This window comes from Erpetoichthys calabaricus, chromosome 1, assembly GCF_900747795.2.
Source record: "Erpetoichthys calabaricus chromosome 1, fErpCal1.3, whole genome shotgun sequence".
Taxonomy (NCBI): domain Eukaryota; kingdom Metazoa; phylum Chordata; class Cladistia; order Polypteriformes; family Polypteridae; genus Erpetoichthys; species Erpetoichthys calabaricus.
The window spans coordinates 62,359,328-62,382,322 of record NC_041394.2 but is presented as its reverse complement, the minus strand read 5'-3'; the positions used below and the strand labels follow the sequence as shown (position 1 = coordinate 62,382,322).

Genomic DNA, 22,995 nt, shown 5'->3' with positions numbered 1-22,995 from the left:
TTGTTTGATTAACACTAGTCAGGACTGAGGCCTGATCCTACACAATGAAGACTAAAGAGCACTCCAATCAACTCTGTGAAAAGGTGATTAAAAAGAACAAGTCAGGGGATGGAGACAAGAAAATATCCAAGTCATTGAATATCCCTTGGAGTTCAGTTAAATCAATCAGTAAGTAATAAAAAGAGTGAGGCGCAAAGGTAAAGCTGCCTAGGGTAGGCTTTGAACCAAAACTAAATGATCATGCAAGAAGACTTGTGAAGGACGCCACCAAGATACATTTGAGAACTGTGAAGGAGTTACAAGCTATAATGGATGAGGCTGGAAAGACGGTGCATATGACAACTGTTGCCAGGTATTTGACCAATCACAGATTTATACAAGAGTGGCAAAGATAAAGTTGCTGTTAGAAAAATGCAAATGACATCTTGGCTAGAATTTTCCAGAAGCCACATGGGAGACTCTGAATTCAGCTACAAGAAGGTTCTATTGTCTGATGAAACCAAAATTGAGCTTTTTTGGCTATTATTGGAAACAAAACACAGTACAATATCCAAAACACACCAACACTAACATGAAGCATGGTGCTGTGGGGATGCTTCTCTTCAGACGGCCCTGGAAGGCCTGTGAAGGTAGAGGGTACAATGAATGCAGGAAAATACAGGGAAATCCTCCACTGTGGTAGAAAAGGGAGACATTGACCCCAAGCATAAACCAAAGCTACATAGGAATAGCAAAAAAACAACAAAGTTAATGCCCTGAAGTGGCCAGGTCAGAGTCCAGCTCTCAATCTAATTGGGAATTTGCGTCTGGACTTTAAAAATGGTGTTATTTCACAATGCCCCTGTAATCTGACAGAGCTTGAGCAATTTTGCAAAGTAGAATGGGGGACAAATGGCAATGTCCAGATGTGCAAAAATGACAGAGAGCTGTCCACAAAGGCTCAAGGCTGGCATGGTTGTCAAAGCTGCATTCACTAAATACTGACTTGACAGGGGTTGAATACTTATGTGATCAACTAAGTTGTGTTTTATATTTATTATTCATTTAGACCACTTTGCAGAGATCTGTTTTAACTGACATTAAAGAGTAATTTTCTGTAGGTCAATGTTACAAAGCCAAATGAAATCCACTATCATTTTAATCTACTGTATGTACAGTACATAAAACAGAGTGTCTGTCTGCTTCTGTATATTTTTCCTATACAATCCATCATACTTTGACTAATATGGACCAAATTTTTCAAAGCTGCTCTCTAGGACCATACAGAAAAATAAACTATTTTGGAGCCCAAAATTTTTGACCCTAGGAGGTCCCAGTAGGTATTTTTCCCTCTCTGGGCTACAGTTCGCACACCAGTCTGAACAGACTGAAGCCAGACTAGCATACAAAATGACCAGAACTAAAAGTTACTTACCTGGATTACGTTGTATGCTGCTTCTATCTACTGTAATATAAAAAGGAGTATCATGAGCATTTATAGGGGGTGTTGGGTGAGGCTTGATCGAGAGTGGGAATGCAGCACAACACAAAGGAGAATCCAAGAGTTGTTGTTTAACTCCTGTGTTGTTGGCTTTTATTCATACTAAAAACTGTCCACCTTCATCCAAGAGGACAAGTCAGACATGACAACATTCACAGTTAACACCCAGCAAGGAGTTACCACAACTCTGGAATACAGTAGGAGCCAAAAACAACAAATTCTCGACTTACAAGAGCAGAGTCATTGATAGAAAATATATCAATGTGGATGATGAATGGGACAGCTAGCAATAACAACACAGTCACCATTTAAAAAACACATAAACATTTCCTTAACCCGTTCTACTCATATTCCCAGGCAGCTCTGGGTACTTTGGCTAATCTTATATAATAACAAAATGTAAAAACTTCAAAGCGGGTTAATACTTGACCTATGTTGCTGACCATTGAAATAAACCATCACTGCATCCTATGTTTCATGTTGAATCATGAGAAGATACATTTGGACTGAGAGCAATTTAAGGAGTTCTCCACAAAGAGTCCAAACAACCATTCAAACAATGAAAGCAACACAACAGACCTTCAAGGTTCAAGATGGCACTAGCAAGATCATGTGGACAATAATTTTATGATTTTGATTGTGTGGTTTGTATTAATTACAAGCCTCACTTAACCAGTCAGTTTCAGGCTAATTTCCTTTGTTGTTTATGACAGTCAAACAAGGAAAAGCGGTCAGGAAATAAGGTGATAATCCTGCTTCTGGTTCAATTCTTGGCCTCCTCACCCTACATGGATTGGAAAACATGCCCAGCAAAACTATGGATTTGAAGAGATTCCCTATCCACCCTGTTCTCCAAACATTTCCCTCTGTGACTACCAAACAGTTTCCCAGTCTGAAGGGCATCTTCCAGGAATTTCATGATAAGACATCAAGTCTAATGCAGAAAAAAGACTGCACATGCAAGACAAAACATTTTTTATTTGAGTGGCATAGAAAAACTTCATGGATGTTCCAATTATTGCATCAGAGTTCACAGCTGATCCTGCAAAGAGAAGGTAAAAGAAATTAGAAGGACATATTTACAAAAGCTCAGTTATAGGGATTGCTAAGGAGTTAGTAAATAGTTTGGAAATTAAAGAGGGAGTAGCAATGCTTAGATGAAAAAATCAAAAAAATAGTCAGGACTAGACAACATTTATTCTAGAGTGCTTAAGGAAACAAATACTGTGATGGATGATGTGCATGGGCAGGTGCTGCCGGGATGATGCCAGGCTCCTTACCTGAGCGGGAGGCCAGACCTTCAAAGGCACAAGAAACATGGCGAAGATCATTCTGCCTCAACCAGGAGACAGGCAGAACATTCCAGTGTGGCAGTGGGTAAACTTGCATCCTGGTAGGGTTGGACTGAGGAATAATACCCAACTAGGAGGCAGGTGTAGTGGAAGGACAGGGGGAGACAACCTGGCAGGAACACATGGTCTCCCAACATACTAGATGGCAGCCTCCCTGGAAGATATCTGTGTGGACACCTGCAAGGCATGCAGAGAACCGTAGTCCCTTAGGGCAGCCTTGTTGGGTTCCATGGATGACACCAGAAGGTGCTACAGGGATTCATCATCCCTATATTGTGGGACTTCCATTTGAACCAGAAACACTTCCATCAGGCTATGTCCCAGCCCTGGAAGTAATGCCAGGTCCAGTATAAAAGAATGACCTCATCCAGACAAGGTGGAGTTGGGTAGAAGAAGGACAAAGCTTGCCTAGAGCAGTGCAAGGAGAGAGAAAAAGAGGAGGAAAATATTTTGTAAGGGTGATTTTGAAAACTTTTTGTAAGGTATTTGTAAAAATTAACCTTTTTATTGTACCAGGACTTGTGTTGTGGTGGTTGAGTCAGAGGTTTGGGGTGCTGTAATGCCCCCTGCTGGTCACAGTACATATGTACAGTAATCCATTCAGAAATCACTGCACACTGAGGAAATTCCTAAATCAGGGAAGCTTACAGATGTTGGCCCTTTATACAAAAAGTTCTCATGTATCCTAGTAGCTGTAGCCAGTAAGATTTAAATGAATGGAAGCAATTATTAAAGAAAAAATTAAGTAGTACGGATCAAGTACAGGCTTACTAGTCAACAGTAAATATGGTTTTAGATTGTCAGTCAAGCTTTACTGACATGATACAATTTTGTGATGAAGCAACAAAAGTATTTGATCAGGACACATGTATGAGGTACTTTCTTTTGATTTTTAAAAAACTTTTAATAAATTCCTCTATAAGAGGCAAGTGAGAAGAAAGAAGAAGAAGTTGGAGTTCAAGGTACAAGGAACTTTTTTCTGAATTAGGTGACGTTAAAAGTGGTGCCCTTTAAGGCTCAATTTTGGGACTGCTGCTGTTTTGATATAAATGATCTTGATAAAGATGTAACCCTAAAGATAATTAAGTTTGCAGATGTTACTAAACTAGGTGGAACTGAATAATCAGCAGAATCTTTGAAAACTTGTGTAGAATACATTTCTATTCAATTACAATTAGGGCACCTGACTAAATGTTGAAACAAAATATACAGTAAGCTGCTGTTCAGTGGTAAGAATTTACATACTGGATGAACACACTCAAAAGCTCATTCAACTTGACACATTAGGTACGTAGTTACATTATGGAAGCAATAAATAAACACATACAATAACACTATGCTCAGGATGAAACTTGAAAGTTCATGTGGGCTTATTCCAGGACTGTGAGTGATGTGCTATGGAGAAACATTGAAGGAGTTTAAGCGAGAATAAAAAAGAGATATGACAGATTTTTTCAAAATTATGAAGAGAATCAGTTCAATGGAAAGCATTGTTTTCATTAATTAAGAACACAGGGGCACAGATGCAAGCTGATTAAGAGTAAATTTTGCATAAACAATATAAAACTTCCTCACATGGAGAACCATGGACACCTGGAAATAAGTTATCAAGTATTGCAGAAGGTATATTCTAAGGAACTTCAAATCTCTGAAGTTAGGTGAATAGGATAGAATTAGCTATGCTGGGCAGAATGGCTTGTTTTCTTGAAATGTTTTCTTGGGTAAGTTGAAACAAAGTCAATCAAACGAAACTCAATACTGCTGCTATTCCTGGGAACAGATAATAAATTAGCCATAAAAGAAAGGCACAATAATTTGATAGCAAGTAGGATCAAGAGCAAGAGGTTACAAAACCCAAAGTAGTCCCAAGTGTTTTAAGAAGCAGTGAGTCTTCAATTACAATACAATACAATACAATTTATTTTTTGTATAGCCTAAAATCACACAAGAAGTGCAGCAATGGGCTTTAACAGGCCCTGCCTCTTGACAGCCCCCCAGCCTTGACTCTCTAAGAAGACAAGGAAAAACTCCCAGAAAAAACCCTTGAAGGGAAAAAATGGAAGAAATCTTGGGAATGGCAGTTCAAAGAGAGACCCCTTTCCAGGTAGGTTGGGCATGCAGTGGGTGTCAAAAAGAAGGGGATCAATACAATACAATACACAGAACAGAACAAATCCTCAATACAGTATAAAAATAAAAATTTTAGAAGTATGGACCAGAATTTAACAGTAGATGATATCACATAATATGATTTGGATTTGTTTAGAGTCCTGGAGACCTCATCCATCAAGCTGCCTCCCCCATTTGGCCATTCCACGGCTGAAACAGCGCTGGGCCAGCCAATCCAATGAAAGGACCCCTCAACCCCACGATTCCTGCGATCCTCCATCAGGGATGACTTTACCTTAGGCAAGCAAAACATCTTGGCAGGTTGGCAGTGGCACCAAGTGCCACATTTGAGTACTGAGAAGAGAAACAGAATAGGTGAGGGTTAGTAACAAATTATAACTATCATATTACTTATGTTTTACTGCTAATGACAAACAACAGAGATGCAGTCTGTACAGTTCATCAGCAGCTCTAGTCAGGATATGCTAAACTGAAGTAGTGAGTCTTCAGCCGGGATTTAAAAGCTGAGACCGAAGGGGTATCTCTTATAGTAGCAGGCAGAATATTTCACAGTTTAGGGGCCCTGTAACTAAAACCTCTACCTCCCACTGTTATTTTATTAATCCTAGGAATCATAAACAGACTGCCATCTTGAGATCTTAATGTGCGCTCTGGTTTGTAAGTCATGATAAGTTCAGATAGGTAAGCCGGACCTTGGCCATTTAATGCTTTATATGTTAAAAGGAGGATTTGAAATCTGCCCTAAACTTAACCGGGAGCCAGTGTAAGGATTTAAGAACTGGAGTTATGTGTTCGTATATTCTTGTTCTTGTAATAATTCTTGCAGCAGCATTTTGGATTAACTGGAGGCTGTATAAAGAGCAGTTTGAACATCCAGTGAACACCGCATTGCAGTAGTCAATCCTACTAGAAATAAATGCATTAATTAATTTCTCAGAATCCTGTTTATTTAGAAAGCACTTTAATTTCCCAACATGTTTAAGATGGAAGAAACATGATTTGGACAACTTTGTAATATGTACTTTTAAATGACAGTCTGCAAGCTATTCAGATGGTCACAAAAACGTCATTCCACAGCCTAACAACAAGTATTTAAGAACAGTTTATAACATATTTTTAGCTCATCTGGACAGAACAACACTCCTATAACAATGATTCTGCAAGCAAATGTTTACAGAGAGCTTTACAGATATAAACATGATTATATGGGTAAGTTCTGTTTTTCCACATTCCATGAATAAACAGATTCAAACAACTGATGGTTGGGTGGGTGCAAAATTCATTAGTTATTGATGAGTTGAGCAGTACGCCCAGCTAGAGCTTTGAAAGGCAGGCTGTTTTAAATTTAATGTCTTATTTATACTGGCAAGGGACTGATTTCAATTAAAATCACTGAAAATTGTAATAGATCTTAGCGGTTTAGAGAATGCAATATGTGTGCCTTGTTTAAATTTTGGAGTGATTAACTTTGCAATATGCCCCAAGGCAATGCAATTTCTCCTTCAAAGACAAATAAAGTGGATTTTATAAATGTTTTTATTACAGTTAAAGTCTGCCCTCTTTTGTTTCTTGCCATAACAGTGTAAATGTGCTTGTGAAGTGTGCAAGAGCCATATCCTACAGGTTAGTTAAGGGGTTTCACTTTATGCTGTGATACTATACATCATTTACTGACTGTAGTATTTTGGTAGAGATATATTTAAAAATATAATCTTGGTTTGTTTTCAGCTTCATGGTTTTCTCTCTCTTTGATCATGTGAATCGGGGCCGCCGTCACACAGTAAATGAATTCTGCTGCCACCCAGTGGTAACAGACTTATATATCATATCATTTCCAGATGGTTTCATTTTGCAAGATTTTAACCCATCCTATTTACTTCAGACCCTTCTTGTTTTGGTTCAGGGTTCTAGGATTTCCTATAACATACAATCATTATACATTCAATAGACTTCTCCCTTCCTGTAAATCTTGGAGTAATTGCATTTAAGTGTGTTATGTTAGATTATGCTATCAAGTTAGGAACAGCCCTGCGGTGGGCAGGCGCCCTGCTCGGGGTTTGTTTCCTGCCTTGCGCCCTGTGTTGGCTGGGATTGGCTCCAACAGACCCCCGTGACTCTGTAGTTAGGATATAGCGGGTTGGATAATGGATGGATGGAAGTTAGGAACAAAACCCAAATGGGGAATCAGTGCAGTCTAGGTCACTTTTATATACACACGCATACCCAAGTCATTGGAATGAATAAAAAGTGAAGACACAAGGAGAACATGAAAACTATGACCAGGCCAGAATTCAGACTACTCGACTGAACTGGCCTGTATTATTTATTTATTTAGGTAACAGACACCTTTATCAGAAGCCACCTAAATGTTAATACAAGAAGAAACCTTTGACAGTTTTTCAAAGAAATACAGAGTTAACAGACAACAAAGACTGAAATTTACAAGAAACATAGAACTTCTTCAAGTGCTGAGCCTAAAAGATAAACTAGCAATCCAACAAAAAGCACAATTAGTTGAGGATTTAATGAATCAGAACAAGAGGTAAATATCAAAGAGAGAGAACAGGAGTAGAAAACTTTAGCAATCCATAGGTGTTTTTCAATAGGTAAGACGTAAAAAATGCACTCTTACATCAGTAGATGGGAGCAGTTGAGGTTATCTTGTGAAACATTTTAAACAGCCAGGGAACACAAACTGAGAAACAGCTTATATTATCACCTCATATGGAGTGGTAACTGAATTGCGGGGACTAAGGCTGTACTAGATACTCTTTTAAACATTTGGGAAGATCACTCCCTCTGTATGCAGAAATCAGTGCTATGAAAGGTTAATGTAATGCAACCCTGTGAAGGTGCGTTATTGATTCATTCAAGTATTACATGTATGGACACTGGGGTGCTTATGAGCCACTCCCAGACACAAATAGTAACACGAAATGGCTTAACTAAAGAAAAAGATTTGTTTACAGGGAATACTGTAAATACATAAGCAGGAAAACATACAAAAGTATAAAAAGAAGAGATAAAATAACAAAGAACTTAACCCTCAGGACCTACCTCTACACTCACCTTTACTCATCACAGCTGAAGCTAGTATTCAAAGCAACTTAAAAAAGAGGTCTACCTAATTGTGTGACCAACTCTCTGCGAACTGTTTTGGAAAAGAAATGATTCAGGACAAGGTTACAAGTGAAGAGCTCTAACCCAAAAAGAATGACACAAGACAGTTTAATCTTTCCCTAGTTACAAAAATCTATCATCAAATCAATTAACGAATAATTTATTTCATGACCACCTCTTTGGGTTGCCAGTCTACATTTCTTAGCATACTCTCACCTTTCACAATACCACAATTCTTCTGTGTGCTTTACTTCCTCCATACATCCATCCATTTTCCAACCTGCTGAATCCGAACACAGGGTCACGGGGGTCTGCTGGAGCCAATCCCAGCCAACACAGGGCACAAGGCAGGAACCAATCCCGGGCAGGGTGCCAACCCACCGCAGGACACACACAAACACACAAAGCCCAATTTAGAATCGCCAATCCACCTAACCTGCATGTCCTTGGACTGTGGGAGGAAACCGGAGAGCCCGGAGGAAACCCACGCAGACACGGGGAGAACATGCAAACTCCACGCAGGGAGGACCCGGGAAGCGAACCCAGGTCCCCAGATCTCCCAACTGCGAGGCAGCAGCGCTACCCACTGCGCCACCGTGCCGCCCCTTCCTCCATACAGTTGAGCCTTAATCCAACTCCATCTCCAATCTCCAAACTCAAAGGCCTTAATGGCTGGAAGAAATTTTAAGCCCAAGCCATGCACAACTTATGGGAATCCCCTGGGATCTACTTCCAGGATTCCAAATGACATAAAGAAGTTCTGTGTCCGCACTCTCAGAGTTACTTCTAATGACCTCAGGTGCATTCTCATAATCTGAACCACCACAGACGTAGGTAACCCTGAGACAGACCATTCTTGAGGAGCACAGCCATACTATGATGTAAATTTGTATAGCACTCTGGTAGCTTGGGGAGTTCTAATATTTTAACAGGAAAACCAGTTCAGTGTTTATTTTTCTCTTACTACCTTCTGGTGATGCTCCATTGTCTCAGCCCAGTGTTGCTACCTGCTTTGCTTTTTCACATGTTACATTTAGATAAGAAAAGCAAGGATGCACGTATGAAAGTGGGGTGACAGTCAAACCCAGAAAGAAACATACTGTAGCGTAAAACATGGAAGGCAATAAGTACATTTTCTTTTTGCTTTATAGGTGAGTATCTCACAAAAGCCCTAAACAGGAAGGTAGAAAACAATAAAAATAATCTTTTTTTTTTCCTGACCTTTCATTTTCAATGCATCTTTCCACTTTACAGTCTGTGTTAACACGCTGCTGCTATTTAAAAAAAAAGGACCAGATGCTTGTATCTCATCCATATTGGTAAGTGACCAGGGGTGGCTTGAATAATGACACATTTTGGGTTTGATGTTGATGAAAAATTAAGGTATTTAAGGAAAATCTAACCAGATTCACATACAAACTACAAGTATAGGATTTCAACACAGGACACTACATGCATAAGGTGGGATCACTAACTACTTTGCTACCATGCCAGCCCAAGAGTCAATCAACAAAACGTATTTACAATATGAATTGCTTAGCCATCACTGAAAGCAATCAAATGATCAGACACAAGCTTTCTTTGAAATATGTTTTGTTTTAATGTTTCTTCTCAATGAAGATCTACTCCAAACTAATCAATCAGTAAAATAAATCTAGTTTCAGTTTTTATTGCACACGTTTTCCTCTTTATGCTCGTTAAAAATGATTCCTTCACTTTCTTGCCATTTCATTTTCATTGTGTCCATTGGAATTTGCACAGCAAGGATGCTCCATATCTGGAAAAAGAGATTTATAATTTGCCATAATTAAAATGAATATACAGTATACTGTATACAATACAATTTCAAAATAGACCAGGATCTGTAGTTAAGACAGCATTTGTCCAACCATACTCTGATAGTTGAGGAGTAGTGAAGGAATATACAGTATCTCTAAACTGACCAGAGTTTGTGAAAGGGGGTACATACAGTATCAAGAATTTGAGTCCTATCCACCTGCACTTGATGTAGACATGATCGGCTACAGCTCTCCTTGCCACAGTCAAAGGGAAAGTAAAATCAAAAATGGAAAGATTTAAATTTCCATTTAGAATGTACTGTTGGGGTGAGTAAAGCCATACAAAATAATGAATGAATTTTGGTTTCAACCTACCTGATCTAAAATGTTAGTCCTAATGGCACTGACTTCCAGATCAACTAAGTATTGCTTTTCAATCTTAATCCCAAACATAAGTGTCTTATTTCCTGTAAATATAGATAAAAATATATATATATATCTATAAATACAGTGGTGTGAAAAATTATTTGCCCCCTTCCTGATTTCTTATTCTTTTGCATGTTTGTCACACAAAATGTTTCTGATCATCAAACACATTTAACCATTAGTCAAATATAACACAAGTAAACACAAAATGCAGTTTTTAAATGATGGTTTTTATTATTTAGGGAGAAAAAAAATCCAAACCTACATGGCCCTGTGTGAAAAAGTAATTGCCCCCTTGTTAAAAAATAACCTAACTGTGGTGTATCACACCTGAGTTCAATTTCCGTAGCCACCCCCAGCCTGATTACTGCCACACCTGTTTCAATCAAGAAATCACTTAAATAGGAGCTGCCTGACACAGAGAAGTAGACCAAAGCACCTCAAAAGCTAGACATCATGCCAAGATCCAAAGAAATTCAGGAACAAATGAGAACAGAAGTAATTGAGATCTATCAGTCTGGTAAAGGTTATAAAGCCATTTCTAAAGCTTTGGGACTCCAGCAAACCACAGTGAGAGCCATTATCCACAAATGGCAAAAACATGGAACAGTGGTGAACTTTCCCAGGAGTGGCCGGCCGACCAAAATTACCCCAAGAGCGCAGAGACTACTCATCCGAGAGGTCACAAAAGACCCCAGGACAACGTCTAAAGAACTGCAGGCCTCACTTGCCTCAATTAAGGTCAGTGTTCACGACTCCACCATAAGAAAGAGACTGGGCAAAAACGGCCTGCATGGCAGATTTCCAAGACGCAAACCACTGTTAAGCAAAAAGAACATTAGGGCTCGTCTCAATTTTGCTAAGAAACATCTCAATGATTGCCAAGACTTTTGGGAAAATACCTTGTGGACTGATGAGTCAAAAGTTGAACTTTTTGGAAGGCAAATGTCCCGTCACATCTGGCGTAAAAGGAACACAGCATTTCAGAAAAAGAACATCATACCAACAGTAAAATATGGTGGTGGTAGTGTGATGGTCTGGGGTTGTTTTGCTGCTTCAGGACCTGGAAGGCTTGCTGTGATAGATGGAACCATGAATTCTACTGTCTACCAAAAAATCCTGAAGGAGAATGTCCGGCCATCTGTTCGTCAACTCAAGCTGAAGCGATCTTGGGTGCTGCAACAGGACAATGACCCAAAACACACCAGCAAATCCACCTCTGAATGGCTGAAGAAAAACAAAATGAAGACTGGAGTGGCCTAGTCAAAGTCCTGACCTGAATCCAATTGAGATGCTATGGCATGACCTTAAAAAGGCGGTTCATGCTAGAAAACCCTCAAATAAAGCTGAATTACAACAATTTTGCAAAGATGAGTGGGCCAAAATTCCTCCAGAGCGCTGTAAAAGACTCATTGCAAGTTATTGCAAACGCTTGATTGCAGTTATTGCTGCTAAGGGTGGCCCAACCAGTTATTAGGTTCAGGGGGCAATTACTTTTTCACACAGGGCCATGTAGGTTTGGATTTTTTTTTCTCCCTAAATAATAAAAACCATCATTTAAAAACTGCATTTTGTGTTTACTTGTGTTATATTTGACTAATGGTTAAATGTGTTTGATGATCAGAAACATTTTGTGTGACAAACATGCAAAAGAATAAGAAATCAGGAAGGGGGCAAATAGTTTTTCACACCACTGTATATATATATATATATATATATATATATATATAAATATAGATAAAAATTAGGTCTTTAAATGGCTGATGACATGCATCATGTTTTAATAAACTGCACTGATGCTGACATCACAAAGCAGCTTATAGCAGCCACAAGATGAAAGTTAGGGTGCTTTACCTTGGGGGACCTTTGAAGGAGGTGGAAAAGGATAATCTGTAGAAACAAATAAAGAAGTTATTACTGTACTATTTTAGTGTCCTCTGTATTCATTAAGACATTAAGGTGTGAAGCATCGGCACAGATAGATTGGAAATAAGAAAAATGTTCCAGTTGCTTCTGGAGCCACAACTTCAAACAATGAAAGAAGCCAGTCCCACACCACCACTTTGTATATGTATAAATGTATATATATATATTTATTAATTGCTAGTTTTTGGCTATTTGTTGTATTTTTCTATTGGTTATTGTTCTGTCTGCGTCTTTTTTTTTCCTTAATTAAAATGTGAGCTGTCATACTAAACGTAGCCTCACTTACTGTCCACACTCATGCAATTGGTGTCCATTTTAATTAAATGACAAAATAAATTCTAAAATCATTAAAGCAGCTTCTCTTTTAATTTCTAACATAGACACACTTCTCTGACAGTGGGGCTCCTTTTCTTCTTTTACAAGTTCAAATGGATAACATATATGTTGCCGTTCCTTTACATTCACAGGACAACTCCTTAGATTTCCTTTTCTCAATTTATTACTCCATTTCTTTAACATAAAAATCAATATTCTTGTTTTCTCTCTCTCTCCTAAAGTCTGCCTGGGTGCTCTCTGTTTGCAGGATGTTGTGGCAGCAAAATGATTCTAGCACTTCTTGAAAGTACCATGATACTTTGAAAAAAGAAACACTACAAGTAAATTGCCATAAAGCTTAGAAAAGCAGATGCTGAAAAAAAAAATTGAAATCAGCCAATTCACTGATCATCAATATTGAAGTGAAAATCTTCTGATTTACAGGTATGTATTATAACAGAAAATAGGGGAAGATAGATAGATAGATAGATAGATAGATAGATAGATAGATAGATAGATAGATAGATAGATAGATAGATAGATAGATAGATAGATAGATAGATAGATAGATAGACAAAACTTCACAAACATGGTTTCAGTGCACAAAAATGGCTTTTATTTAACAACTACCTTACTCCAATCTCTTCCTTACTTCATTCGCAAATATAATGCAAGCTGTCACACATTGCAAACTGTCACACATGTGCGCATTGGAGACGGTTTACAGACTCAAATGGTATTATGTCTCAGTTGGACCAGGGGTTGACGCTGTCACCTGATCGTCTCTCTTTTTGTCCCTCTGCAGACCAGCCAAAGACCCTGCTTCACTTCCTACACCCTCTGATGATGTTATATCCGGTAACCAGAACCCATCTTCCTGTTACGTCAGCTCCTGTTCAAGTCTCCCTGACTCCATCAGCTTTCAACATGTTAGTCAGTTCTGTTTTAGAGTCCTGTCTGTAAATATGTGCTTATTTTTTTCTTCAGCTTTTTTCAAGTATACAGGGTGACCATCCCCAAACCTTTTTGTGACTCTTTCTCATCCTTATTACAAAGCGCTTTTGCCTTTTTCCCTTCACCTCTCCCAGGATAACTTATTTGGACTCCTCTCCAAACTCTAACACTCGATTGGTGGCCCCCTTTTATGCCAGACACCTGGAGTACTTCTGGATCAAGAAAGAATCACACTCTGTCAGTTCTGCTCCATGGGACTGCAATTCCCGGCAAGCCCTAAAGGCACATGAATGGATATACTGGCCTGGGAATGCTTCCACCCAGCGTGTTAGGGTAGCATGCACTGTCAGATTATCTCCCCCTGTCCATCCACTACACTGGCCTCCTCAGTACATCCCTGCTGTTACATCCCATATAGACAGATGGAACTTTATATGTCCCAGGAAGAAATGTGGCTTTTTACAGAAGCTCAATAAATAAATAATATGATTATATTATAAAAAACAAGATGGGATGAGACTAAGATATGCACAAAATTATTTTTATATTAGTGCATGGAGATACAAGTGCTGAAACTTATGCTTTTTCTAGTTCATCCTTTTTCCTTTATTTGTAACTCTAATCAGTGGTCAGGGCATGTGGCATCTCTTTATCTGATCCAATTCCTTTGCAACCACTTTTTCTTTATTTTGTTCTTTAATCCACTGTAACTCTTCCTTAAAAACTCTTTCTTTAATCTCTTTTTTCATCTTATTGATTTTATTGAAATCACACAACACTCCATACAAATAGATCAATTTTTACAAAAATAGGATTGAAAACAAATTAACCACCACCCCTGAGAAACACAGCATGGCCAGCATAGTAAAACTTAAAGCTAGTAAAAATAAGTAAATAGATCAATTAATAAGTGAATAAAGATAAATGAAGAACAAAAGAAAAGGGGAGAGAATCTGCTTCCTCCGTGCTTTAAAAGCTTATTCTAAAATGTTATTGATTAGATCCTGCCAGGTTTTGAAAAAGTTCTGCACAGATCCTCTAAGTGAGAATTTGATTTTTTCCAATTTCAAATAGTATAAAACATCAGTTACCCACTGACTTAAAAGAGGAGAGTTAGGATTCTTTCAGTTGAGCAAGAAAAGTCTATGTGCCAATAGTGTAGTGAAGGCAATTACAGTTTGTTTGTCCTTCTTCACTTAAGCCCATGCTTTCCCACTCTGAAGTGACTTTATAGCATCTAGTAATTCTGATAGCGCCACAGGTTTATCCAGTTCCTCTGCACTAAGAGTATCTATTTGTGGTATCTGTAATGCATCCAGAAATGCATTAGATTGTGTTTTGTCTTCTTTAAACTCAGTAGAATATAATGACTTGTAGTAGTCTCTAAACATGTGCATTATATTTTTATGGTCAATGATTTTGTCTCCGTTTGTGTTGGTGATTTGTTGGGATTGCATTGCGAACTTCTTGCTTGTGGATTTGTTGAGCTAAGATCTTATTAGCTTTCTCTCCATGTTCATGGTAATAATGTCTTGATTTAAAAATGAGTTGTTCAGTTTCTTTAGTTGTTAAGAGGTTGAGCTCTGAATGCAGAGCCTGCCTTTTCCTATGAATAGCCTCACTTTGACATCTGGGATGTTCTTGGTCTGTTCTAGTAATTTCGCTGATTAGCTCTGATGCCTTCTTGGTTTCCAATTTATTTCTGTGGGAAAGATATGAGATAATCTGTCCTCTTAAGAAGGAATTCAGGGTTTCCCAGAGTATTCCTGCAGAACCCTCTGAGGATCTATTTGTCTCTAGAAAAAAACTGATTTGTTTGGATATACTGTAAATTCTGTACAGTTCTCGTCTGCTAATAAAAGTGGGTTAAGACGTCATCTGCGAGATGAGTATGTGGGTCATAATGACTTTAGCTCCAAGATCAGAGGGGCATGGTCGAAAATAACAATAGCGTCATACTTGCTGATTTAATTGTGGGCAAGAAATTGTTATCTACAAAGAAATAATTAATTCTTGAGTAGCAATGATGCACTGGTGAGTAGAAGGAATATGTTCTTGAGTTTGGGCTTAGAAATCTCCTGGGGTCTGATAAGTTGTGGTCAGTTAAAAACTGTGTAATTGTCTTTGCAGTGTTAGATGTCCTCACTCCTGTGACAGGAGACCTATCTAAGTCTGGATTTAAAACACAATTAAAGTCCCCAGCCATTATAATTCTATGATTGTTCATATTGGGAATGGATGCAAATACATTTTGCATGAATTCCCTATGATCCATATTGGGTGCATAAACATTTATCAAACTTCACTTTACAGTTAAATAAATTGCCCATGACAATCACAGATCTCCTTTCAGGATCAGATACTACATCTGATACCACAAATCAGACTGTTCTATGTATACAAATTCCCACACCTCTAGTTTTCTTTGTAAAGCTGGAATGGAACATTTGGCCAGTCCAGTCATTTTGCAGCCGGAACTGATCCTTTCTTAATACGTGGGTCTTCTGTAAAAATACTATTTTTTTGTTTAGACCTGTTAGGTGAGAGAATACTTTCTTTCTCCATTTGATCTCATAGTGACCCTGAGATCCTGCTCCATTGCCTTCTACTCCCTGCTGGCAAAATATTTCTAAAAATGTTAAATTTTCTTCCGGAAACCCTAACAATCAATTCAAATTATTCAAAATAATTCAAAGACTTTACCCTACTCCCCCATAAACGTTTTCTCATGGGTCTTTCTCCTGATTAACTTTGTCATTAATGTTCCCTTGGTTTACCTGGTAAGTTCCTCCATATGTTCTGGCATTGCCCTCCTGTTCTTTCTTTCTGATTATGGAAAAGCTAGTTTCTCTCATCCTTTCTACCTGTAAACATCTTTCCTATTCCTCAAACTCTACTTCTGTTGGACCTTTCAAACCTTTCTCTCTCCAGTGTGAACAAGTGACTTGGCACTACAGTGGCTAAATTACCTCTAGCCCTTCATTGGAAATCTCCTGAGCTTCTTTCTTTTAACAGCTGTCCTTTTTTAATCTAATTCTTTTGGAACTGTCTGCCTCTTGGATTAATGGAGCATTCAAAGAACCCATTGAGAACTGGTATCAATTTTTAAGAAAATAAGACTTTTATCATTAGATACCCATTGACATCACACTTACAGCACACTTAGGTTTATTTGGCTGTGTTCCTGAGGTTATTTTTTTCCTCTTTATTTATGCATTTGTTGGTTGGGGGTGGATTTATGGGAGAATATTGGGTGCCGTTTGGGGGTATACAGATTTCTTCTTTTCAATTGAACTTCTTTATGTGTATGTTAAATTCTTGAATCAATATAAAATTGATAAAAGAAATTAAACTTATGTGAGCAAGTCCGAGTCTGGTTTGGCTATACGGCTTATCAGTTTAATTGATGAACAGAATATCCATCTTACAAAATTAAAATGTGAACATGTTGTAACACCTTTGACATCTACTAGTTTTGAATCCAACAGCTCTGAAGTTGACCACTTCAAAGCTAATCACTTAATCAAAACATTATTTTAAAATATCCATTACCTTTATAACAGAAGAAGGTTTTATTAACAGAACAATTTATATCATTCCAAGTTCCTTGAAAGTTGAGGGCTCCACAATAGTAGACAGCTTTCCAGTTGTAGTAGGTAACGGCATCTCCATTTGACCACTGCCAATTTTGACCTTCACGATACAAACCAATCCACACTGGAAAAAATGAAGCACTGGGAACTACATTTGTAAGTTGTTGGATTTCGCTCATTGATTGAATGGTGACTAAATCCATGTTGTTTTTTCTACAGAAACTCTGCGCTTCTAGCCATGTTGTGCTTCTGCTTTGAAATGAGCAACTCCCAGATAAGTTAGTTCTTCCTGTTGCAACTGCAAAATATATTTAAAAAATGCATTTGTTAAGAGCATTTATGAAGAAATTATGTTTTATTTACAATGATTTGTATGATGTAGGTGTTTCTACATTGCATTTTCAGTTAGGTACAAGGAAACTCCTGTCATGATCCTCCCTGATCATAACGCTCAAAATGAATGCATGCCTGCAAAAAATAACCTGCACTGCATTAAAGGTCTGGAGTAAAACTGTAGGCCTTACCACCTCAGGCAGCCTGGCCATAAACTCAAAAGGCAGGATTGCAGCCTGCAGAGGCCCAGTGTGGGGCAAAGGCTTAAAAGTCAGTAAATCAAAAAACAAACAAAAAAAAAAGACAAGCTATACTAAGATCCTTTAATAATTAAATATTTATTTAGAAAATTCTAAAGGATTGCACAAAAACTAAAGCAGGAGAAAAAAATGAAGCAAAATGTAGACCTAAAATTGAACAAATCCAAGAAGCAAAAACTAAAAACGGTACCTTAATTTTCAAGGAGGAGGTCAAAACAAGAAAGTGTATGATCAACGAATACATTATTAAAAAAACAGGAACAAACCTCAATACTTAAGTAGCCATATTAACAGCTACTTCTCCTTAAATAGTGCTGAGGTAGGCCCCTTAGGTGCAGCATTAGGTACATCCATGTAAAGTGGATAAGGCAGAAAGCACAAAAAAAAATGAATATGTATATTATCCATCCATCCATCCATTATCCGGCCTGCTATATCCTAACTACAGGGTCACGGGGGTCTGCTGGAGCCAATCTCAGCCAGCACAGGGCACAGGGCAGGAAACAAACCCCGGGCAGGGCACCAGCCCACAGCATGGCGTGCACACACACACACACCCACACACCTAGCACACACTAGGGACAATTTAGGATCGCCAATGCACCTAACCTGCATGTCTTTGGACTGTGGGAGGAAACCGGGGTACCCGGAGGAAACCCACACAGACACGGGAAGAACATGCAAACTCCATGCAGGGAGGACCCAGGAAGCGAACCCATGTCTCCTAACTGTGAGGCAGCAGCAGAACCACTGCACCACCATGCCTTCCATATGTATATTAACTTAATACAAAAAAGAACAACAATTAAAAGAAACCGTTTTAAATAAAACACAAAAAAAAACTTAGCCAAAAACAAATTCAAAAATACAATATACAAAATAATATTCAAAAGACAATAAAAAAAAGCATTGAGCCTGAGATGTGACCCTGGCTGAAATATAACAACTTCCAGCACTCAGTCCTTAATCAAAGAAGACAATACAAAAAGACAGAAGTTTCATAGGTGCTGAATTATACAGTAAAAAAAGGTGTAAAATGTGTAACTAGAAGACAAAAAGTGTACTGCATTTTTTAATGTGGTGTTTCACTTCCTTAAAACAGGAATTCTGTCTGAGGCAACAGATGGACTCTTGAGGCCACACAGCAGAACTAAATAACCAAGTGATCTACTCTGGGAACATTCTTTTTTCACCTCTATTTGTTCTGTTGGTCTATTCCTATCTATTCCCTTTAACTAGTAGTTCTTTCTCCCGAGATTTTATTAAAGTTTCACACTTTATTAACATATATTGCATGCTGATAGTGCACATAAAATAAACAGAATATCCACTGGCTGTACTCCCAAGCGTTGTACTGTGGAGCTTGTTTGGCTGACAGTTTTAATGCAATCAATGTTATGTCAGTCAGTCAGGCATCGTCCAACCCGCTATATCCTAACACAGAGTCACGGGGGTCTGCTGGAGCCAATCCCAGCCAGCACAGGGCGCAAGGCAGGAACAAATCCCGGGCAGGATGCCAGCCCACCACAGTCAATGTTATGTACTTGTCATAAAAATAAAATGTACTTGTCATAGTATTTACTGTGAAACAAAGCAAAATAATTTTAGTAGGAAACTGAAACTATATAAATTCTTTGATAAAAAAAGAAAGAAAACGTGCCACTACCAATATAAATTCAAACCTAATAAATCAGATCTAATAAAAACAAAGCAGTATTAACTAAGGTCTGAAGAACTGAGCTTGGCGACTCCTCCTTAAAATTAAACCTCTGCAATAACAGCCTAAAAATTAAACTGCCATCTTTAAAGATATAAAATCATTACAGTAGAAATATCCATCTGTCCTGGATTAAAGGGGCCCGATTTAAACCCAAGACTCTGGAATTGTGAGGCCACAGTGTTAAGTATTTTTGGGAAGAGTAGTAGGAAAAATTAATTTACAGCAAATATTATAAGAAAAGCATTTATGATATAGTATTCTGCCTCACACACCTGTCGTGTTCCTTTGTCCCAATCAATGCTATCTTGATTTGTAAATATCCCCTTTTCTCAAAGTACTTTACTAAGGAAACCAAACTCTTCATTTACATCTCTCTATTTGAACCAATATCCTGTTATCACTGGTGTTCAATTTACTCCTAAACACTATCTTTGCCCTTTTAGTTTTATATAAAGAATGATTTTAAACTAACAACGGCCTTCAGGATTACTTGCTACCATCATAATTTGAAATACTTCTATCATGTCTCATTTCAATATCTATTAGAATATTGTTAGAATATTACTTAGAACCCAGCTCTAAGTAACCTTTGTTCTTCTTCAATATGAGTGAACCATGGTCTAACTAAGCTTTCAATTTTACTTTCTTAACATTTCTTTTGGCCAGAATGTCTGAAATGTATCAAGGCCAATACACTACTAGTGAGGCGCACTTTCTGATACCATACCTGCTTCCTTAAGTTGCATATTTTGGGAATGCACTCTGATTAAACATCTTTGAAATAATGTCTATGCTTTTTATCAGACAATCCTGAGATCTCAAGATTCCCTAATCTATTAACAGATCTATTAGGTGTAATGCCTGATGGAACATTATAAATTAGTGAACACTCCATCATAATAATTGTTGCTACATTATCACTAAACTAATTCAGATCTCATCTTTTTACAACATCCTGAATCCCTGATAATGATAAGTATAATAATAACTATAATTATAATAATTATGCCCAGATCAGGTACCTTATTAAAATCTTTGTGGCCACTAGAAAGAGTATCAGCACTGCAAACTCCAAACACAACTACACACACACAGTCTTTGGTTCAAATAAAGTGCTTTTATTTACAATAACGTGTGCCTTTTACAGGCTCCTTCCCTTAGTGTTGTAGCAGCTCTCACACAACACAGTACAGCCTGACAATACCATCAGTCACTACCTCTGCTCCTTCCATTTTCCTCCACTTCTCCAAAGGGAGTGTTGTCTGTCTCCTCTCCTAACTCCAACGTCCTGAACCAAACGGAGAGCCCTCTTTTAACAATGGACCCGGGAATACTTCTAGTGCTTAATGTATTGCCTCCAAGAATCACTTCTGGGTCAGGCAAGACCACAACGGTCCTTGTAACATTACTGTGCAAGTGCTCCCCCTGGTGGTCCCTACAGAACCTGAAAGGGCAGGCCCATGGAACCTAAACGTCTATGCTGCAGGCATCTATAATTGGACTAGCCAGATGGTATGCTACCATCCAGTGTACAGGGGGACCTCTTCCCTTAGCTGGCAGCCACCCACTGTGTTGTACTTCCTGGTTCCCAAGTCCATCCCAGGTGTCGCTCAGTGGCAAGTAGAGGATGCCAACCTCAATGTAGCCGCTGTAATGTCATTCCACATCTTTGCACAGAAAGGAGATATTGTAACTCTTTCCCTGATATACTTGGTTTGTAAATACAGTACAATCCCTCTTAACTGGCCTCGCATTAACCAGCTGACGGATTAACTGGCCTTTTAAAATAAAATAAAAATTTTTAAAAAATGTTTAATCCTGAGTTCTTCTTTATATTATATGTATGCACTTCCTTCTTTCCTGAAAGGTGAGAGGGCTTCAACTTTCAGAGTGATTTCTGTTTACATATTCCTTTATGAATTTTCCACAGTGCCTTCTCCTTTCTATCTGGCGGCTCACCCGCTTCTCCCATCGGGCTTCGCAACAGGGGAGTCGCACTACTTGCAGGTGCAGCTGCCTTCCACACTGGTCCAGTAGCCCTCCAATCCCTGGCTATGTCGGGCTCCATCCGGACCGAGACTTGGGTTCTTTCTCCAGCGGCCGGATTGCTCACTCTGGGGCTAAACCAGCTCAAAGCCTCCATGACTGCCGCTGCCTTTCGATGGCCAGTCTTCTTCAATACCGGTCACTCCAGCTCCGTAATCGCTCAGCTGGAGTGACCGCTTTTTTCAGCCCCACCGAGTGTCGGCTAAACACTCATCTGCAGGGGTTCACCTCCCAGCTGCCTGCCTTTGCTCCATCGAATTTGGTCTCTCTCGCTCACTTGCTCTCCTGTACCGGCTTTCCTCTATCTGCTTCCTTCTCCATTAACCTCCCGTTCTTTCCTGTTCTCCCCCTAGCCACCTCACGCTTCTATTTATCACGGGGACGTGGATCAGATGTGGCAATTAGCAGTTCCTGGGAACAATTACACATGCGGACGACTCCTCACCTGTGCACTTAAGCTAGGATTGCCCACATCACGAATTCCCCGGGAACCGATCGGCCATACATATTCGCTAAGCTGCGAGTGTGGCGATTATTTATTTAAAAAGTGGCCTTTTTGACTTGAGCTGTAGACCCGCTACACCACACTGTCCAATCGTTGTACGAGAAAAAAACTCGTGTGTGAAATCGTGGATGAAGCCTTGTAGATATGGTTTCTTCAGGAACGTCGAAGAGGTACAGTACATACTATACCTTAGAAATATTTTTCTACATGAAAATAGGTATGCGTCAGATTAACCAGCCAAAACAGCAACCGGCCATGGGTCCTGTCCCGAGGTGGCCGGTTAAGAGGGATTGTACTGTATATGGCTTCACAACATATGCACTATATACAGTATATATTTACATAGTGATATGATGTTGACTAGCTTCCATTCCTTTGGAACTACCACTAGTGTTCACTGTGTGTCCAGCTCCTCAGTGCAATCCGATTGGTCAGTTTGGTCAGTGAAACAAAGAAATAGGAAGTGCAAATGTGAGACGCATGAGGAGGAGTAAAGGCGCACACTGCGAGAGTTGCCTTCAAAGACATAAAGTATGAAACTGGACAGAAGCTGAGAAAGGCACCTCAAAAATAATGACAGAATCTGAGAAGAAGGCTTTATAGGAACACACACGAGAATGGGAGCATCGGTGAAGAGAAGTTCATACAAAAGCAAATACAGAGGAAAGGCACTGAAAGTACAAGAGACAGCAAATATTTTTAAATGACTCTATTACCTGTTCATGACAGGTGACTCGGCTAGCTTATAACAAAATTATTAAAGCCACCTTTTTAAAGTTGTCTAGGATTCAAGTTATCTCATCCTGGCAGTAGAATAATTTTACCCGGTTATTTTTTTTTTGATGTTCTCTGAAGCCTGAGATTGTCACTGGCCACAAACCAGAATTCCTTCTTCCAGTTGAGGACACTAAATATCACTGGTCTTGCTGGTGTTCATCAATAAGAAAACACTCACAAGAATGAAAATATAGAAAGATGTAATCTAACAGCCACAAACACAGAAGGCTAATAAGGACAGGGCAAAGGCTTCATGTGATTAAGAAAGTAATGGCATATT

General features: G+C 38.8%; 2 protein-coding genes and 1 long non-coding RNA gene across 4 annotated transcripts in view; 1 reads left to right on the top strand and 2 right to left on the bottom strand.

Annotated features, from left to right (window-relative positions):
- Positions 1 to 22,995, top strand: part of LOC114650889 (tenascin-like) — a 585,410-nt gene that overhangs the window by 101,501 nt on the left and 460,914 nt on the right. The gene's annotated exons all lie outside the window — the stretch shown is intronic.
- LOC127529643 (uncharacterized) overlaps positions 1 to 22,995 on the bottom strand; it is a 744,809-nt gene that overhangs the window by 333,789 nt on the left and 388,025 nt on the right. The window lies entirely within an intron of this gene.
- Positions 9,699 to 22,995, bottom strand: part of LOC114645679 (C-type mannose receptor 2-like) — a 29,414-nt gene continuing 16,117 nt past the window's right edge. The window contains exons 4-7 of one of the 2 annotated variants that reach the window (XM_028793505.2): positions 17,034 to 17,372; positions 12,141 to 12,176; positions 10,236 to 10,327; positions 9,699 to 9,859 (exon numbers count right to left, since the gene is read on the bottom strand). In XM_028793505.2, the coding sequence (XP_028649338.1) occupies positions 9,743 to 9,859; positions 10,236 to 10,327; positions 12,141 to 12,176; positions 17,034 to 17,372 (584 nt within the window). In that variant the 3' untranslated portion in view covers positions 9,699 to 9,742. The remainder of the gene's footprint in view (positions 9,860 to 10,235; positions 10,328 to 12,140; positions 12,177 to 17,033; positions 17,373 to 22,995) is intronic. The other variant, XM_051933755.1, reaches the window with a different exon arrangement.